At 40.0% G+C, this 15612-nt stretch overlaps 1 protein-coding gene across 4 annotated transcripts in view; it reads left to right on the top strand.

Moving 5' to 3' along the window:
* Window positions 1-15612, top strand: part of EWSR1 (EWS RNA binding protein 1) — a 25640-nt gene extending 10028 nt beyond the window's left edge. The window contains exons 5-17 of one of the 4 annotated variants that reach the window (XM_016164314.2): window positions 517-703; window positions 2721-2888; window positions 4408-4619; window positions 5573-5753; window positions 8538-8572; window positions 9106-9138; window positions 9448-9566; window positions 12279-12408; window positions 13168-13290; window positions 13918-14080; window positions 14515-14612; window positions 14946-15198; window positions 15387-15612. In XM_016164314.2, the coding sequence (XP_016019800.1) occupies window positions 517-703; window positions 2721-2888; window positions 4408-4619; window positions 5573-5753; window positions 8538-8572; window positions 9106-9138; window positions 9448-9566; window positions 12279-12408; window positions 13168-13290; window positions 13918-14080; window positions 14515-14612; window positions 14946-15198; window positions 15387-15426 (1742 nt within the window). In that variant the 3' untranslated portion in view covers window positions 15427-15612. Of the gene's footprint in view, window positions 1-516; window positions 704-2720; window positions 2889-4407; window positions 4620-5572; window positions 5754-7386; window positions 8573-9105; window positions 9139-9447; window positions 9567-12278; window positions 12409-13167; window positions 13291-13917; window positions 14081-14514; window positions 14613-14945; window positions 15199-15386 lie in introns of those variants that run through there. The other 3 variants (XM_016164312.2, XR_004950750.1, XM_016164316.2) reach the window with 3 other exon arrangements.

Genomic DNA, 15612 nt, shown 5'->3' with positions numbered 1-15612 from the left:
CAGTGCTTGGGACTGAAAGCAAATAATTTCAAATTACAGGTTTTATGCTAAAACTAGTACCTGGATTCTTATTGTGTAGATGTTTTAGATTCTATGTCATTTGCCTTTTACTTCCCTTCCTAGGACATTTTATTCCTACTCGAGAGGTTTTTTGGGGCATACTTAAGTAGTTAGTTGAGAAACTTCTTAAGATCCCTGCTAGTGAAACCATTGTAGAATTAGCAAAAGCAGATTTGTCACCTATTGTATCCTTGAGGTGTAGAGGAATCCTGTTTTCTATACCAGCACTTTTCTATTGAATACAAAAGGGATAGCGCTTTACTGAAAACTGGGGTATTTTCAGAGAACTTGGGTTTTAAATATTGGTCTGTTGCTACTCATACTGAAGGGGGAATATTTAATGGAGTTAAATATTATGATAATTGAAAGTAGGTGGTTTACAAATTGTTCTAATAATAAGCGTCTAGGCACATCTCTGAGGAGCCAGAAATCTGACATTGTTCTCTTTTGTTCCAGGTTATACTACTCCAACTGCCCCCCAGGCATACAGTCAGCCTGTCCAGGGGTACGGCACTGGTGCTTATGATACCACCACTGCTACGGTAACTACCACCCAGGCCTCCTATGCAGCTCAGTCTGCATATGGCACTCAGCCTGCTTACCCGGCTTACGGGCAACAGCCAACAGCCACTGCACCTGCAAGGTAAGGCTACACTCACCTACTCCTAACTTTACAGTGCATCAGCTTCAGGAGAGAATAACTATGCACACTTAGAGACCTTTGACTTAGTTTATTTGTAATGGTTGCTCTCACCATTAAATATTCTTAGGTGTTGGCCTTGTTCGTATAGTTAAAATTGCATTAGAACACACTACACGTTATTCTCCAGTTAGTAAAGAAATGGTGCTGTCCAGGGGTCAAAATAAGGAGTGTCACCAAATGGGTTGACTAGTTTCAGAAGAGTGATCTTTTGGGGAAGGAGGAGGCTATTGTATTTACTTTTGTAAACCCAGGAGAAAATTGAGTGTAGTTTTCCTTACAGCAGAATGTTAGAATTGTACTTGATGCTTTTACCTTTGCTTTTGGCCCTTTTAAATGCCTAACAGCTTTCTCCTTGAGAAAAACACGTTCGTTCACAGCGTGGGTGTAGCATCATGTGATTCAAGAAATAGTTATGTTAACCACTTGTTAGCAAAATAAATGTTCATATTTAAAAGTCAAACATTGGTGTCTCAGTTTTAAGGAGTTACATGATTTTCTCTGTGTTATATAGTGGCTTAATTATCCAAATATCACAGGCAAGTATAAATTTTTAACTGGGTACCCTGCTATTGGGTAACTATTTGGGCAAAGTTCATACTCCATGACTGGTTAGCAGATAAACAGTATTAATTATCACTTAACAGAAGATTTCAGGTCTTTGCTTTAGGCAATGCACTTAGGTGGCTTCTGCATACAATCTTGAAGGAACATTGAATTCTGGTTTGAAAGAAGACTTAGGGAATAAACAAGAGATCAACCTGTAACCTAAACTTTTTGTCTGCTGTAGAGGTAAGAAATTAGCTCTGGAAAACACTCATGAAATTACTTCTAAAATGCACAGTGAGTAATCAGAGCTACTTGGTAGTTTAAATCTGCTAGACAGCCTGTGCAATACTTGGGTAAACTAACTAATTCTTATACTGCTCCGTTTCAATTGACCTAAGCATTTCAGACTGTTTTTAAATGTTTGAAGTCCCATTCGATGCTCCATCGCAACAGGAAATCCAAGCCATGGCTGAAGGGTTTTATATATTAAAATTGGTTTTTTATAAATCATCCTTTTGGGTTCCTTTTTTCTTAATTTTCAATCCTTACCACTTTAAAACTGCTGTCTCTTACGATCAGTGACAGCTACTCCATTTTCTACTGGAAAGAGGGGAGTTTGTGACACATTTCAGCTCTTGGGAGAAACCTGTACTTCTCCAATCCTGCCTGGTCTGCCTGCTTTTTCTTGGGGCTTTGCTTGAAATAGCTCAAGCTCACTTTGCTACAACCCTGTTGTAAACTCTTAGGGCAATGAGATAATAGAAGCCCCTGTTTTTTCCTTAAGCTTGTTTTTTTTATCACATACCAAGGATATTTCCCAGTTCATCTGAGCAAGGGGTGGGGGTGTCTGTCTGCCCTACCATGTTATTTCCATTACGAAGATTATGAAGCTAGATTAGATTAATTTATGGTAGTCCAAGTTAGGAAATGTTTTTTTTTTAGGTCTGTTCTTAGTAAATGAGAAACATAAACCCACAGATAGTTCACATTATGCCATGGATTTATGTAAATGTTACTCTGACCTAAAACTTGGCATTGTTCAATTTTCGTTTGTCTTCAATAGTCCTTTTTGAGAAATAGCATTTTCTTCCCTAATGAACCACCTCCCCTCTCAGATCACTTAAATTTGCAACACAAAATATTGTAATTGCCTTTCATAGCTGTTAATATGGAACCAAAAGGGGCATATTGGTATCTCTTCTGTAGATGTGATTAATTCACCCCCTTACTGTTCTCTTCCAGCAAATACAGTCGAACTGACACTGGATTTGATGTAGTTCATTCACTATACAATTGTATTTCTTTCCAAGCTCAATTCTAACATTGCATATTGCTCATAGATTGTAGAGTTCTTACCCCGAGTTTTATGATTGAGAATAAAAAAATCTCACTTTTTTATTTCTCCTTTTAGACCACAGGATGGTAACAAACCCGCTGAGACTAGTCAACCTCAATCTAGCACAGGGGGTTACAACCAGCCCAGCCTGGGATATGGACAGAGTAACTACAGTTATCCCCAGGTACCTGGGAGCTACCCCATGCAGCCAGTCACGGCACCACCATCCTATCCTCCTACCAGGTCAGTCTCTTCATTCTTGTGGTGCATGAGCTAGTGGAATAACAAACCAGTTTTTTTCCAGGCCATTGACTAGCTTACTTCGGCTGCCTTAGGTGAAATATGGCTCCCATTGATAAGCCTGAACACGTACAATTACATTAACACCTCAGTCCTAGGTCTCCATAGCAGAACCTGGCAGCCAGTAACTTTTAAGTACAAACAAAACCATTTTTACCACTTTAGGTTATTATAATTTTGCTGTCAGTTAATTCAAATGGATGAGAAACAGAAGTATATGAAAGGTAAAGTGCAGGGCATTATTTAAAAAAAAAAAACTTTAAGCATTTTTTTATTTAACTTATTAACTCAGGTTCATTCATGCACTAGTCTTTTGGTAGTTGAGCCAAGTCCTTTTCTTTTGACTATAGGTTTATTCTACATTCTTCTCTGTTGTAACATTAACCACACTAGCAACTGTAGTGTCCAGTTTTGGTTTCTTTAAAGTATAAGAAGAAACTGCAAATTATCTCACTCACATTTAATTTGAAGCATTTCATTTATGTCCTAAAGTGTTAACTTAGTTTTCTAGAAGAAACAGCTTCTTTCTTTGCACTTATTGGTTTACACATTAAAGTGCAGCAGATGTAAAGAAGTTTAGGAGCAAACAAGGCTGATTGAGTAAATAAGTGCCTCTGTACAGCTTGGGGCGCAACAGTAGGCAGGACTTTCAACAGTTCTTCCACAGAGCCCACCCATACCTGTTAGGCTGAGAGCAGTTACTCTGGGGAGTTGAATAGTAGGTGCATTTGGAGAAGAGAGGCTGTCGAATCCATACTGCCGTGGTGAGGAATATGGTGAAAGAAGTTCAGTTTAATTATACTTTAAAATACGTTGTCTTTTGTTTTTCATTGTCATGGTTCATCTGGGGTTTAAAGCTTTATTTCTGTGTAAGAATGTATCTTTGGTTTCCTGACCATGTAGTTGACACACCAAAAGACGAATATCAACCTGATGTTCATCTTTTATACAGTCCCTCGATTCTGAAGTTCGCTTATCTATCTTTTTTAATGCCCAGATTTTATAGATGATTGGTATGTCTGAAAGTGTGAAACTGTATATATAGCAAATTTGAAACAGATCTTCAGGATAAAATTGCCTCTGTGTGTGTGTGTGTGTGTGTGTGTGTGTGTGTGTGTGTACAAGCTGCCTGATACCTTCAGAAAAATCATTTTCATCATTTAAGAGAATTATCAGAGGCAGACCTAGAACTGAATGCCACACTTAACTCTGCTTTTTAAGTCTTCCTATTTCTTAGTGTCTTTTTCACTGGGGTAGCCTTCCTGAATGCATATGTGCACATTCTTTCCTTAATACAGGAAGTATCTAAACTCAAATTTGCCTTGAATTTAAAAAATATCTACTGTTTTAATGGGATAGAGAGTAAGGGGGGTTGCTGTCTAAGGGTTGCACGTTGTACAGATAAGTTGTTTTTAATAAAGCCTTTCCTTCCTAAAAAGCTTTTTTTTTTTTTTTCCCCCAGCTATTCCTCTACACAGCCAACTAGTTATGACCAGAGCAGTTACTCTCAGCAGAACACCTATGGGCAGCCGAGCAGCTATGGACAGCAGAGTAGCTATGGTCAACAAAGCAGCTATGGGCAGCAGCCGCCCACTAGTTACCCCCCCCAAACTGGATCCTACAGCCAGGCTCCAAGTCAATATAGCCAACAGAGCAGCAGCTACGGGCAGCAGAGTGAGTTGCTAAGAGAAAAAAAACAAATAAGAATGGTTATGTTTAGAGTTTCTGAAGATGAGTAGATGCTCTTTACCATTGTTTACTTTTAGACTACACGATGCATTTTTAGGGCATAACATCCTGGCTAATAGCTTGGATGGCTCAGTAAAGACTCAGTGCTTTTCTCCAATTTAATTGTTGTTATTAGTATGCCTTAACAAAAAAAGAGAGTTTGTAATTGACTAGAGAAGCCGTTCTATACTGCCTTTTCTGCTCTCCTTGGGGAGGTTGTATGCAGTGAGTGAAGCCAGCATTCCTTATGACGTGCCCACCCTGACTCATTGAGAGTGAGCTGGTAGTTGCTGAAGACTACTGCAATTTTGATAGTCAAGTAAATGGTGTGTTTTGATTTTTTTTGTTTGTATCCATGAAGCAAAAAAAAAAAAAACCTCACAGAATAGTTATGGTTTTATCTGTGGAGAAGTAATCAAAAACTGTTTTCACAATTTAATCTCTACCTAGATTGTTTTTTAATTCCATTCATGGGTATATCTTTTTATGACTGAAATGAGTAGTATTACTTGATGGAGTGCAACCCTTAGCAGCATGCTAAAGCCCTGAGAATCCTGGCTCTATTTTTGTTTATTGAGTATAGTTTTAAAAGGCAACTTTTGGAGACACCTTAGAACACAGAACCCTAAAAACCATTGGCCAGAGGGTTTTTTTTTTTTTTATTTGGGAGTGGTTTATTCTAAGCTAACTATATAAGGTTATTTCAGCCTTAATGAACCAACAGTTTTTGTTGAATTTAAAAGAGACTACTGGTGATTAGAGCTGCCTTATCCAAATGTAAAGAAGATGGTGCCTTGGTTAGTGCCCTACAATTGAGAATTCTAGGATTCCAGGAGAAAGTACAACAGGCAGTGGTCTAAATGCTAGTCCATGGCTTACAGATGTGACTCTTTCCTCAGGTTCATTCCGACAGGACCACCCCAGTAGCATGGGTGTTTATGGGCAGGAGTCTGGAGGATTTTCCGGACCAGGAGAGAACCGGAGCATGAGTGGCCCTGATAACCGGGGCAGGGGAAGAGGGGGATTTGATCGTGGAGGCATGAGCAGAGGTGGGCGGGGAGGAGGACGCGGTGGAATGGGGTAAGAGCAAACCTTTTCTCCTTTTACCTAATTTTGTTTCATCCATAGGATTTTCAGTGGAAAGAAGGGACTGAAAGACATAAGAAATTTATTTCTACATTTCCATGGACAATCTGTTGAACCCAAGCCATCTTCTAAAACATGGAAATGTCATCTTTATGGCATATATTAAGTGGCAGTTTGCTTTTTTTTCCCTGCCAATCTACTTGGTTGGGTTGGGGAGAACAAAGAATGGTTTTGACACCAGAGCTTTCAGTTCCCTTCATGGTTTCCAGAGGTCAAAAGCCTCTGTGGATTAAGTAGATTTGGGATGGAACACACACAATCCTTCTAACAATCCTAGATTTTTTAACTAATTGCCTCTGAATGGTTGTCTTGAAATACCTGGTGTATATACTGCAGAAAAGGAATGCAGCTGTTTTCCACAATGTTTGTCCCCATCTTCTATTTGTACTTGGAACTGTTGAACATAATGCTGAAGATCTTGGTCCCATAACCCTTGAACTATGGCCTGAGGTGCACCTGGTACACAGAAAAATGCAATAGTTTTTTGCAGAGTAACGTATATAATTATAGGATTTCTCCTTATTGGAGATTTTGAGAAGTCTAAATCGGTTTGACCATTTTATTGATGGCACAATCTGGTTTAGAAAACTTTGTTTAGATCAGTAACATAACCCTGTTACCTGTGCCTGCCCTTTCCCCACCCTTCTCCCATCCCACCTTTCCTTTTTAGTAACTGTACTTTGATGAAGGTGAGATATAATGTTGGTGGTTAACATAATCCAGAAGGCTTAGCTCTGTGTGTGTTCTGTCCCGATATAAACTAGTAAAGTTATGCAGAATGTTGGATTAAGTATAAATTGGATTGGGTGCCACTGTTGGTTCAAGGGAAAAAATTCAGTAAGATTTCTTTATTGTAGAAATTGGCTTCAAAATGAAATTAAAAAGTTGATCTTTAATTTCTGTATTGGCAGATCTGTTCAGTTTTGAAAGATACTGATTAAAAATATGTTCTGCATATTCTGCATAACTTAAAAGTCTTAGGTGAAATCTTTATTGGAAAAAAAGTCATTTTAAAACATGCAAAAAATTTAAGAGTAATTTGGTATAAAGTAAAATCAATCTTCTAATTCGGAGAATGTCATTCCATTATAAAGGTTTCACTTCTTTATGAATGTTTTAAAATAGACATAGACACTTGAAATTACTATCATCACGTCTCCAATCACCTAGAAGTTGTTTTAGTATTTTTCAATTACAAAACCATTTTCAAAATATATTCATTTTAATACTCCAGAAGTAATATTTCTAATGTTGCTAGACGCTGCTAGTAAGAGGGATCCCCTCTTTCTGGATGAGAAGTCTCTCCTGGAGCAATAAGAAAAAAATGGCTTTCCCCATAGGTTTTTCAACAGACTGTGAAGCAGTCAGTTGGATCCTTTGGGGATAGGACAGGGGCTTTACCCCTCTGTTTTTATTGTGGTGTGGTGATGGTTTTCAGTGTCTTCTGCAGGTAAGGCACTCAATGTTGTTAACATGCCCTTTTTCATTGCCTCAGTATTTTGATATTTTCATTGGCTGTTAAACGTGGAAACTTTTTAACATGCTTTGTCGCATTTATATGCTACAGGTTACAAAGTGAGAGCCTTGTATACACTTCAATACTTAAAAAGTACCCGTACTCAGTACTCAGCCGGCAGCATAATGAAAAGTGGGACTAGACACGGTGTCCATATGGAGAGGAAAAATATACATAGAATATTTTTAACAAAATGTATTCATTGTATAAATGGAATCCTTCTGTAACTTTGGTAACTGCATACTTGTTATTTGGTAATGAACCAGAGGAGGTATATAATACTCTAGAATTGTGTAACATTAAAGTGTAAACTTTTGTGTTTAAAGAGAGAGAACATTTTATGGTGTGTACTTTTAAAAAGGAAACAAAGCTGCATGCAACAGCTTGAAATTGTATATTCAGGTATTAAAGGTGCAATACTGGTTAGAAAAAGCTCAGGACTTCCCACTGAAGAGCTACCTTTATTTAATTTTAAAGAAAAAACAAAAAGGCCCAATTCATATTCTCCCTCCCTTTACAATATGTAAGGCAGTAATTTTACACTGCCATTGTCATTATTCTCAACTAATATGTCTATAAAGTTGCACCCCCAGTCCATTGAGCCTTGGTATTGGTTGTAAATTTTTTTTTCACAGCGATTGTTAAATTCATTAGTGCCCTGAAATGTATGGCTTTATGCTGAAGATTGGCTGGATGCGTCCTCTGGTGTGTGTTATGTAGGCATTTAATGTGGTTGTCTCCTGCTTTATTATACTGTGACTTGTTAGGAAGCCCAGGGCCTCACTTGGCTCTCCTCTGGGAGAGTTGAGGGTGCACCTTTATGAACATGGAAAAATTCATTACAGCAGTTGCCCCAGCTTGCTTTTCCTCTACACCAAGCTCTCTCTGTTTTTCAGCTGATGGGGTGGGTGTTTGGGACTTATTTTTTCCCCTCATTTGCCAAGTATTGCACTATTAATACCAGCCCCCGAAATAAAAGGAACCAACCACACTGGTGTGTACGATCAGACAAGCAAGGTTGTATATAAAGGAAATTTGAGCAAGCTGCCCTGAAGAAAGGCATAGTGACAAGATGAGAGAGATGCATTGTTTGGAGATGTGTTTAGCCAGTGCCCTTCTTCCCCACGAGCCCCCCCAAGGCTCAGAGCGGTACTGGCTTTTAAAGGGAAAGGCCTTCATTTCTTCGTTTATCCCCCCAGCAGCGCTGGAGAGCGAGGTGGCTTCAATAAGCCTGGTGGTAAGTTTTTGAGTATTACCATGGATAGTGTTAAAAAAAATACAGTCAGTTTTTAGAAAACTATAATTTTTTATTACTTTCATAAGTGGTTTAAAAATGATCTATACAAAAAGAGACTAATGGGTACTGCCGGCATTGTCTTAGGGGTAATAAGGTTAACCTATGGTTACAAAACAAAGGGTAACTTGAAGTATTGAGCAACTGCTTCTGTAATATGGGGGAGAGTACATTTTTTAAATTTGGTTTATTTGGAGGAAAAGTTTTGACTTAAATTTAACACTAATTTGGCGCATAAGCATTGAGAGTGTATTTGGTGAATGGTTTAAAAGCAAACCAGCAAATAAAAAGCAAACCCTAGCAAACCTTTCACAAATGTTAAAGGGGCACTGCTCCATTTTAGCAGTGCAGGTCATTTTGAATTTAATCAAGCCCCATCAAATGGTGGTGTAGTAGATAGTTATGTGTGTTTGTAAGGTTTGTAGCTTGCAAGACGTGCACTAATAATATTTTATATGCTCTTTCCTTGTTGGCAGGACCCATGGATGAAGGACCAGATCTTGATCTAGGTAATTATGAATCCTCGTGTTTTACATTGTGCATTATAAACAAATAGCACCGAAGTACTTGCTAGAGTTTAGCCTGATAGATCATTGTGATACTCTTGCTGTCAAGAGCAGTTTGGGGATTTCTTTTTCAAGAGCATCTACTCATAATAGCCTTAAACAAAGTAAACCAGAAGTTCCATGGCATTCTTGTTAGTATAGTTGATAGTTCTCTAGCCTTTGTGATGAATACCATTGGGCAGTAGGACTAGTTGGTTAATAAGCCCCTGTAAGATATATGACAATAACTCTCTCCTGTCTTTTCTCTGGAAGGCCCACCTGTTGATCCAGATGAAGACTCTGACAACAGTGCAATTTATGTACAAGGATTAAATGACAATGTGACTCTTGATGATCTGGCAGACTTCTTTAAGCAATGTGGTGTTGTTAAGGTAAGTAAAAGCATAGCCATGGTAGATCATCCAATCACAGAGATTGAATGGATGTTGAGAGAATTTTCTGAAGTTGCCTGACTTTTCTTTTGGGATATATTGAGGTTTGCTCTTTAAAAAAAAAAAATTAATAGAAAAGAAGGGCTAAATATAATTGAAGCGTATTTGATAACTCGGTCATTTTTACAATTATCAGTTAATTGTAAGAATACTAACATGACCTGTTTTTTATGAAATATAGGCTATAACTTGCAGTTTTTCAAATAACGACCATTAATACATCTACTTCCAACATAGGAATTGGAGCTTTATGAGTACCTTTGAAGTACCTGGTGTATTTCTACCCTTTTTTTATCCCTTCTCCCTACTTCCATTATTCCCATCCAGAATGTCATTTGTTCCTCAGTAATATTTTGTTTCACATAATTTTAACAAATGTTTATTAAACACTACTATAAAGCAGTACTATTCTGTGAATGTACAGGAACAAACATAAGGTTTCTTGGAGTTTATATATAGCAGGGATTATATAGTTAAAAAGGAGTATAGTATGTCAGGTGATGATAAGTGTTATGGAGGAAAATAAATACAGCAAGAAAGGCAGGGATGAAATGAGGGATGGAGCCATATAGCTCAGAGCAGGAAATGTATTTCAGAATAATGGAATAGAAAGCAGAGGTCCTTGGACAGGAGCTTGCCTGGCAGACTGGTGTGACTAGAAAATTTTGGTCTGAGCTGCCAGAATGGTGGTGGGGTTTAATTTCTAAAAACTCATGTAGGTAAATTATTTTACAAAAGAGAAAAGGAGGTTCAGAAGTGTCGACTGCTGGGTGGCATTCACATTCGCCCAACAACTATCCTGAGAGCTGGAGCTTCTTGCACTGCCTGCCCTCCTCAGTCTCCATTCATCCTCTGAGCACCTAGAGAGAATGAGGGGGCAGAATGTAATTTTGTGTGATCTCAGCTGGGTGAACATGTGCATCATGCAACTTAAATTTTCCCCTGCCTTGTGTGTGTCTGCAAATAATCATAAAAGTTACACTAATACCGATTTTGGACTTACAAATAAATTTTAGCAAGTAGACAAATTTGCAAATATCGAGTCCATGAATAAGGAGGATCAGCTCTACCCAGGCATAGAATTGCTAGTTCTTAAGGTGTGTACATGTTTAACTTCACAAGATAATCTTATGGCTGATGACTTAGACTCTTGCCAGTAGTCTTAATACCGCACTCACCACATCTTCACAAGTACCGAGAATCGTTTGATTTTTTAACTTGATAATCTGATAGAAGAAAACAAATGTGATTTTTAAATTTGCCTTTTCCTGATTGCTAATTATGTTATAATTGTCTACTGTCTTCTATAAAATGCCTCTTTGTGTTTTGTACTCCTTTTTCATTGGGTTATTTATCATTAGTAGATTTGCACGTAATTCCTTTCTATTATGTGAATGCTGATTCTTCGCTAATTTGTATGATCCTGTGTTAATATCGCAGTTAATTGCTGTATCTTTATGCTATGTCTTGATATCTAGTAAGGCAAATTCTTATGTTTTGCTCTTCAGAAATGTTTTGTTGCTTACTTGTTCTTTTGTATACATTTTAGAATGAGTTTATGAGGTTCCTTAAAAATCCCAATTGGGTATTTACTGAATCTGTAAGACAATATGAGAATTGATGTTTTTATAACAGTGAGTGGTCTTTTTTTCTCACATATCCCATCAGTCATACCACTGTTTGCCATATTTCCTTTCAGTCTTTATATGTCCATTATATAAAAACAGGTCAGTACATATATATATATAATAGTTACCCTTTTTTAAAAGCCCTATAATCGCATGCTTTCAATTATCACTGGATATATAAACATGTATAGATTAGATTTTGATCTAATCTATATGTACATTTAATGCAAAACGCACACATGAAGCCATATTCTTAGGCATTGTGGCTCCCAGATTCAAGCCAGCTGCATCTGGTGTTCACCTGAAAAACTAGTGGTCTGTTTTAGCTCTGGAGGAAAAACTGTCTGTGTTGGACTTAATCAAGAATCCTTTTAGCACACAGCCCTGTATACTGTACTTAATGATCTAAGAGTATTTTTTAGTTTATGCAAATCACGTCTTAATGGCATCAAAGCCTAACTGCCTCCTAAGAGGTGCTCTCACTGGTTGCCTATAGTTTGGGCAGAGAAAATATGGGAACAGTTAACAGGGCACCAGGAGAAGGTGGCTGGGAAGGCGTGGGACCCATACTGTTCATTTATATATACTTTGGAATTTTGGGCCTTTTTGGTTCTTAGGATAAAACACATCTAAGAGGGAAAAAGTCATCTTAAGTAACATTTGTCGCAGTTTAGGAAGTAATATACCCATAAATCCACTAAAATAACATTTTACCGGACGTGTGTCTGAGAAATTATCACTTTGGATAGTTTTAAAGGACTTCCCTGAATTTCACATGGACTTTTCCTCAAAAATCTAGTTTTTGTGTTGTTTTTGTTTTTTATGGTGACATTGGTTAACAAAATCCAGTTAAGTTTCAGGTGTACAATTCAATAGTAAGGCATATATATTACATTATGTGTTCGTGTGTTTGCTCATAGTTAGGTGTCTATCACCACATATTTGACCCCTTTTATCCCATCTACCTCCCCTCCTCAAAGCTAGCTTTTTTTATCACAGCATAACTATGTTATTTTATGCTTAGATGAACAAGAGAACCGGACAGCCCATGATCCATATCTACTTGGACAAGGAAACAGGAAAGCCCAAAGGCGATGCTACAGTGTCCTATGAAGACCCGCCAACTGCCAAGGCTGCCGTGGAATGGTTTGATGGTAGGAGCCCTAGGGTTGACCCAAGGGTGTGCTCACTGGCATACCTACTCTGGGACACATTTTGCATGTATCAACTTGAGGTAAAGAGGACCTTACTAATGTATTTAACTCTCTGTTAAAACATTCTGTGGTTCCAGGGACAGGTATAGATATATTTCCCCTGCGTGTAACTATAGGGCATGGCAGGAAGGATCTACTTGAGAATCGTAGGAACAAGATGTCAGTCAGTGCCTGGAGGAGCACTGGATGGCTGTGGGGAAGCTGTATGCTTGGCTTCCTTAAGCCACGTGAGGACCCACTGACCCTGGATTAGGAGATCCCTTACTTCTAGTCATTGTTTTTACAAACTCTCACTGCTTAAAGTTGTAAAAGCTTCTCTAAGCACAGATACCAGAAAGTACAAAAAAAACCACACACACACACACCACCCCAGTATAAATTTGAGCACATCTATGTGTCTGTAAAATTGATGCTGGAAAGTATCTTTTTAAGAAAAGAATAACTTTATTAGAAGGGAAGGTACGCTTTCAGACATGGAAGCGGGCCTGAGCAAGAGTGGCACAAAGGCCTGGAAAGTATCTTTTTAAGGCTTATTCTGGCCTTGCCAGTAAAGCTCTTAGAGAAGGCTGTGGATGGGGCACACTGGTGCAGTGGGGGTCTTGAGATTAGTGAAAAGGGCCTGGTCTAGCCTTGCCTAGTCCCTAAGGGAGAGAAGAGATGGAGGTTTGGAAGTAATTGATGTTTTGTATCTTGTTCCAGGGAAAGATTTTCAAGGGAGCAAACTTAAAGTTTCTCTTGCTCGGAAGAAGCCTCCAATGAACAGCATGCGGGGGGGTATGCCACCCCGTGAGGGAAGGGGGATGCCACCGCCGCTCCGTGGAGGTATTTGCTGGACACTTGCTCTGAGCTACTTCTCTGCTGTTTGGAAAGTTTTTTTTAGTACACTTGTCTTTGAGAGACTCAATTCTAGTGAATGAAGACAAGCCCATAGAAATATTAAAAGGGGATGTAGAATCAGTACTCGAATGCTGACAGTAAAAGTTTGTGGGAGTAAAAGGAAGCAAAGAACATGGCTTGATTGGTCAGAGAGGCTTTAATCCCTGCGGAAAACTGCCTGGTGTCAACCCTGGGGCTGCCGCCATTCTGCTTTAGTCTCTTTCATTTGTATGATTACACCTGCCCTTATACAACTGCGGTAGGAACTAACTGAAGTACTTGACCCTGAAACAGCCTGGGAGTTAGGGGCACCAGCTGCCTTTACAGTTAAAAATCTGCATATAACTTAAGTTGGCTCTCCACATATATAGAGTCCCAACCACACAGTTCAAACCCATGTTGTTCAAAGGGCAGCTGTACGTGGAGCACAGAGCTAGGTCCCTGGGCCTGTGGAGAAGTGTGGGGCAGATGATGGGAGAGTGACACCTGCAATTTCCATGAATCCCCTTCATGATGATGTATTTCCCTAGAGAAAATCCAGTACTATAAAGAGGTGATTTGCTCTTATTGCAGGTCCAGGGGGCCCAGGAGGTCCTGGGGGTCCCATGGGTCGCATGGGAGGCCGTGGAGGAGACAGAGGAGGCTTCCCCCCACGCGGGCCCCGAGGTTCCCGAGGGAACCCCTCCGGAGGAGGAAACGTCCAGCACCGAGCTGGAGACTGGCAGTGCCCTAATCCGTATGTACTTCCCTTGGTAAATTGATAGCCTACTAGTGAAGTCACACCCATTCTGTTTTGGAGAGGAGGCGTGCTGGGTCCTCTTTAGAGGAGCATAATGGCTTTTATTGCTCTATTGTGAGTAGGGAGCCTAATCAGTCATTTACCAGCTGCTTCAGAACCTTCTAAAGAAGGTCCAGTTAACTCTAGGGTCCATGCGTACATGTGGTCATACAGACATTTTGCTGGTTTAGACACTGGTCCAATGGGGTGCATTTGCTGTGTCAGGCTGTGGCTCTAAAGCCATTTTCTATAGACAGATTCTCTTAATGTTGTTTGACCTGGGAGCCAGTGTTTGTGGTGGTGGAGTGCAGTGTGTGCATGCTCACATGTCACCTGTGCTTGTTCAACTTCCTTAGTTCAGTTATTGATTTCTGTTATATAATTGTATGCAGGGGGTGTGGAAACCAGAACTTCGCCTGGAGAACAGAATGCAACCAGTGTAAGGCCCCAAAGCCCGAAGGCTTCCTCCCGCCACCCTTTCCACCCCCGGGTAGGTACAGGTTTTGTGAGCATCCCCTCAGCTTCACGGTACTAAACCTCTTGTTAACTTGGTGGGCTTGGTAAACTACAGCTGCCACAGCTAAGAACCAGGTCGGTGATGTCCGTAAGTGCACCCCTGGCATTTGGGGCTCTTTAAATTCCGTCATCACTTCCTTAATGGTGACCCAGCTGTTGAGATCAAGCAGAGTCTGCTTTGCTTGTGTTGTGGGAGAAGGCAGCACATCCCTCTCAGCAACCTGAGGTGTGTCCACAGAGCCTTTGCATCTGCACATTCTCTCTGTCTTGCCACTGATTTGTCCTTCTCTCCCATCCTTTACCTTAGGCGGTGACCGAGGAAGAGGTGGCCCTGGTGGCATGCGGGGAGGAAGAGGTGGCCTCATGGACCGAGGTGGTCCTGGTGGAATGTTCAGAGGCGGCCGTGGTGGAGACAGAGGTGGCTTTCGTGGTGGCCGGGGCATGGACCGAGGTGGCTTTGGTGGAGGAAGACGAGGTGGCCCTGGGGGTCCCCCTGGACCTTTAATGGAACAGATGGGAGGACGAAGAGGCGGGCGTGGAGGACCTGGAAAAATGGATAAGTATGTGATGGTGAAAACTGGCCATGGACTACTGGGCACATCAGAGCACAGCCCCATTCCATCTTTCATCCGGCTCTGTTAAGGAGATGGGAAGCTCAGCCCAGAACTCAGGTCTGTGGAAGGGCTTCCTTTCCTTTCCCCATTTTAACTCCTCACTCCTTTTTTCCTTTTTCCTTTTTGCCTTGTAGAGGCGAGCACCGTCAGGAACGCAGAGACCGGCCCTACTAGACGCAGAGACCCCGCAGAGACCCCGCAGAGCTGCATTGACTACCAGATTTATTTTTTAAACCAGAAAATGTTTTAAATTTATAATTCCATATTTATAATGTTGGCCACAACATTATGATTATTCCTTGTCTGTACTTTAGTATTTTTCACCATTTGTGAAGAAACATTAAAACAAGTTAAATGGTA

The sequence above is a fragment of the Rousettus aegyptiacus genome, unplaced genomic scaffold (assembly GCF_014176215.1).
Source record: "Rousettus aegyptiacus isolate mRouAeg1 unplaced genomic scaffold, mRouAeg1.p scaffold_m13_p_5, whole genome shotgun sequence".
NCBI classification, from domain to species: domain Eukaryota; kingdom Metazoa; phylum Chordata; class Mammalia; order Chiroptera; family Pteropodidae; genus Rousettus; species Rousettus aegyptiacus.
The sequence above is the reverse complement of the archived record's forward strand: the minus strand, read 5'-3'. Positions and strand labels throughout refer to the sequence as shown.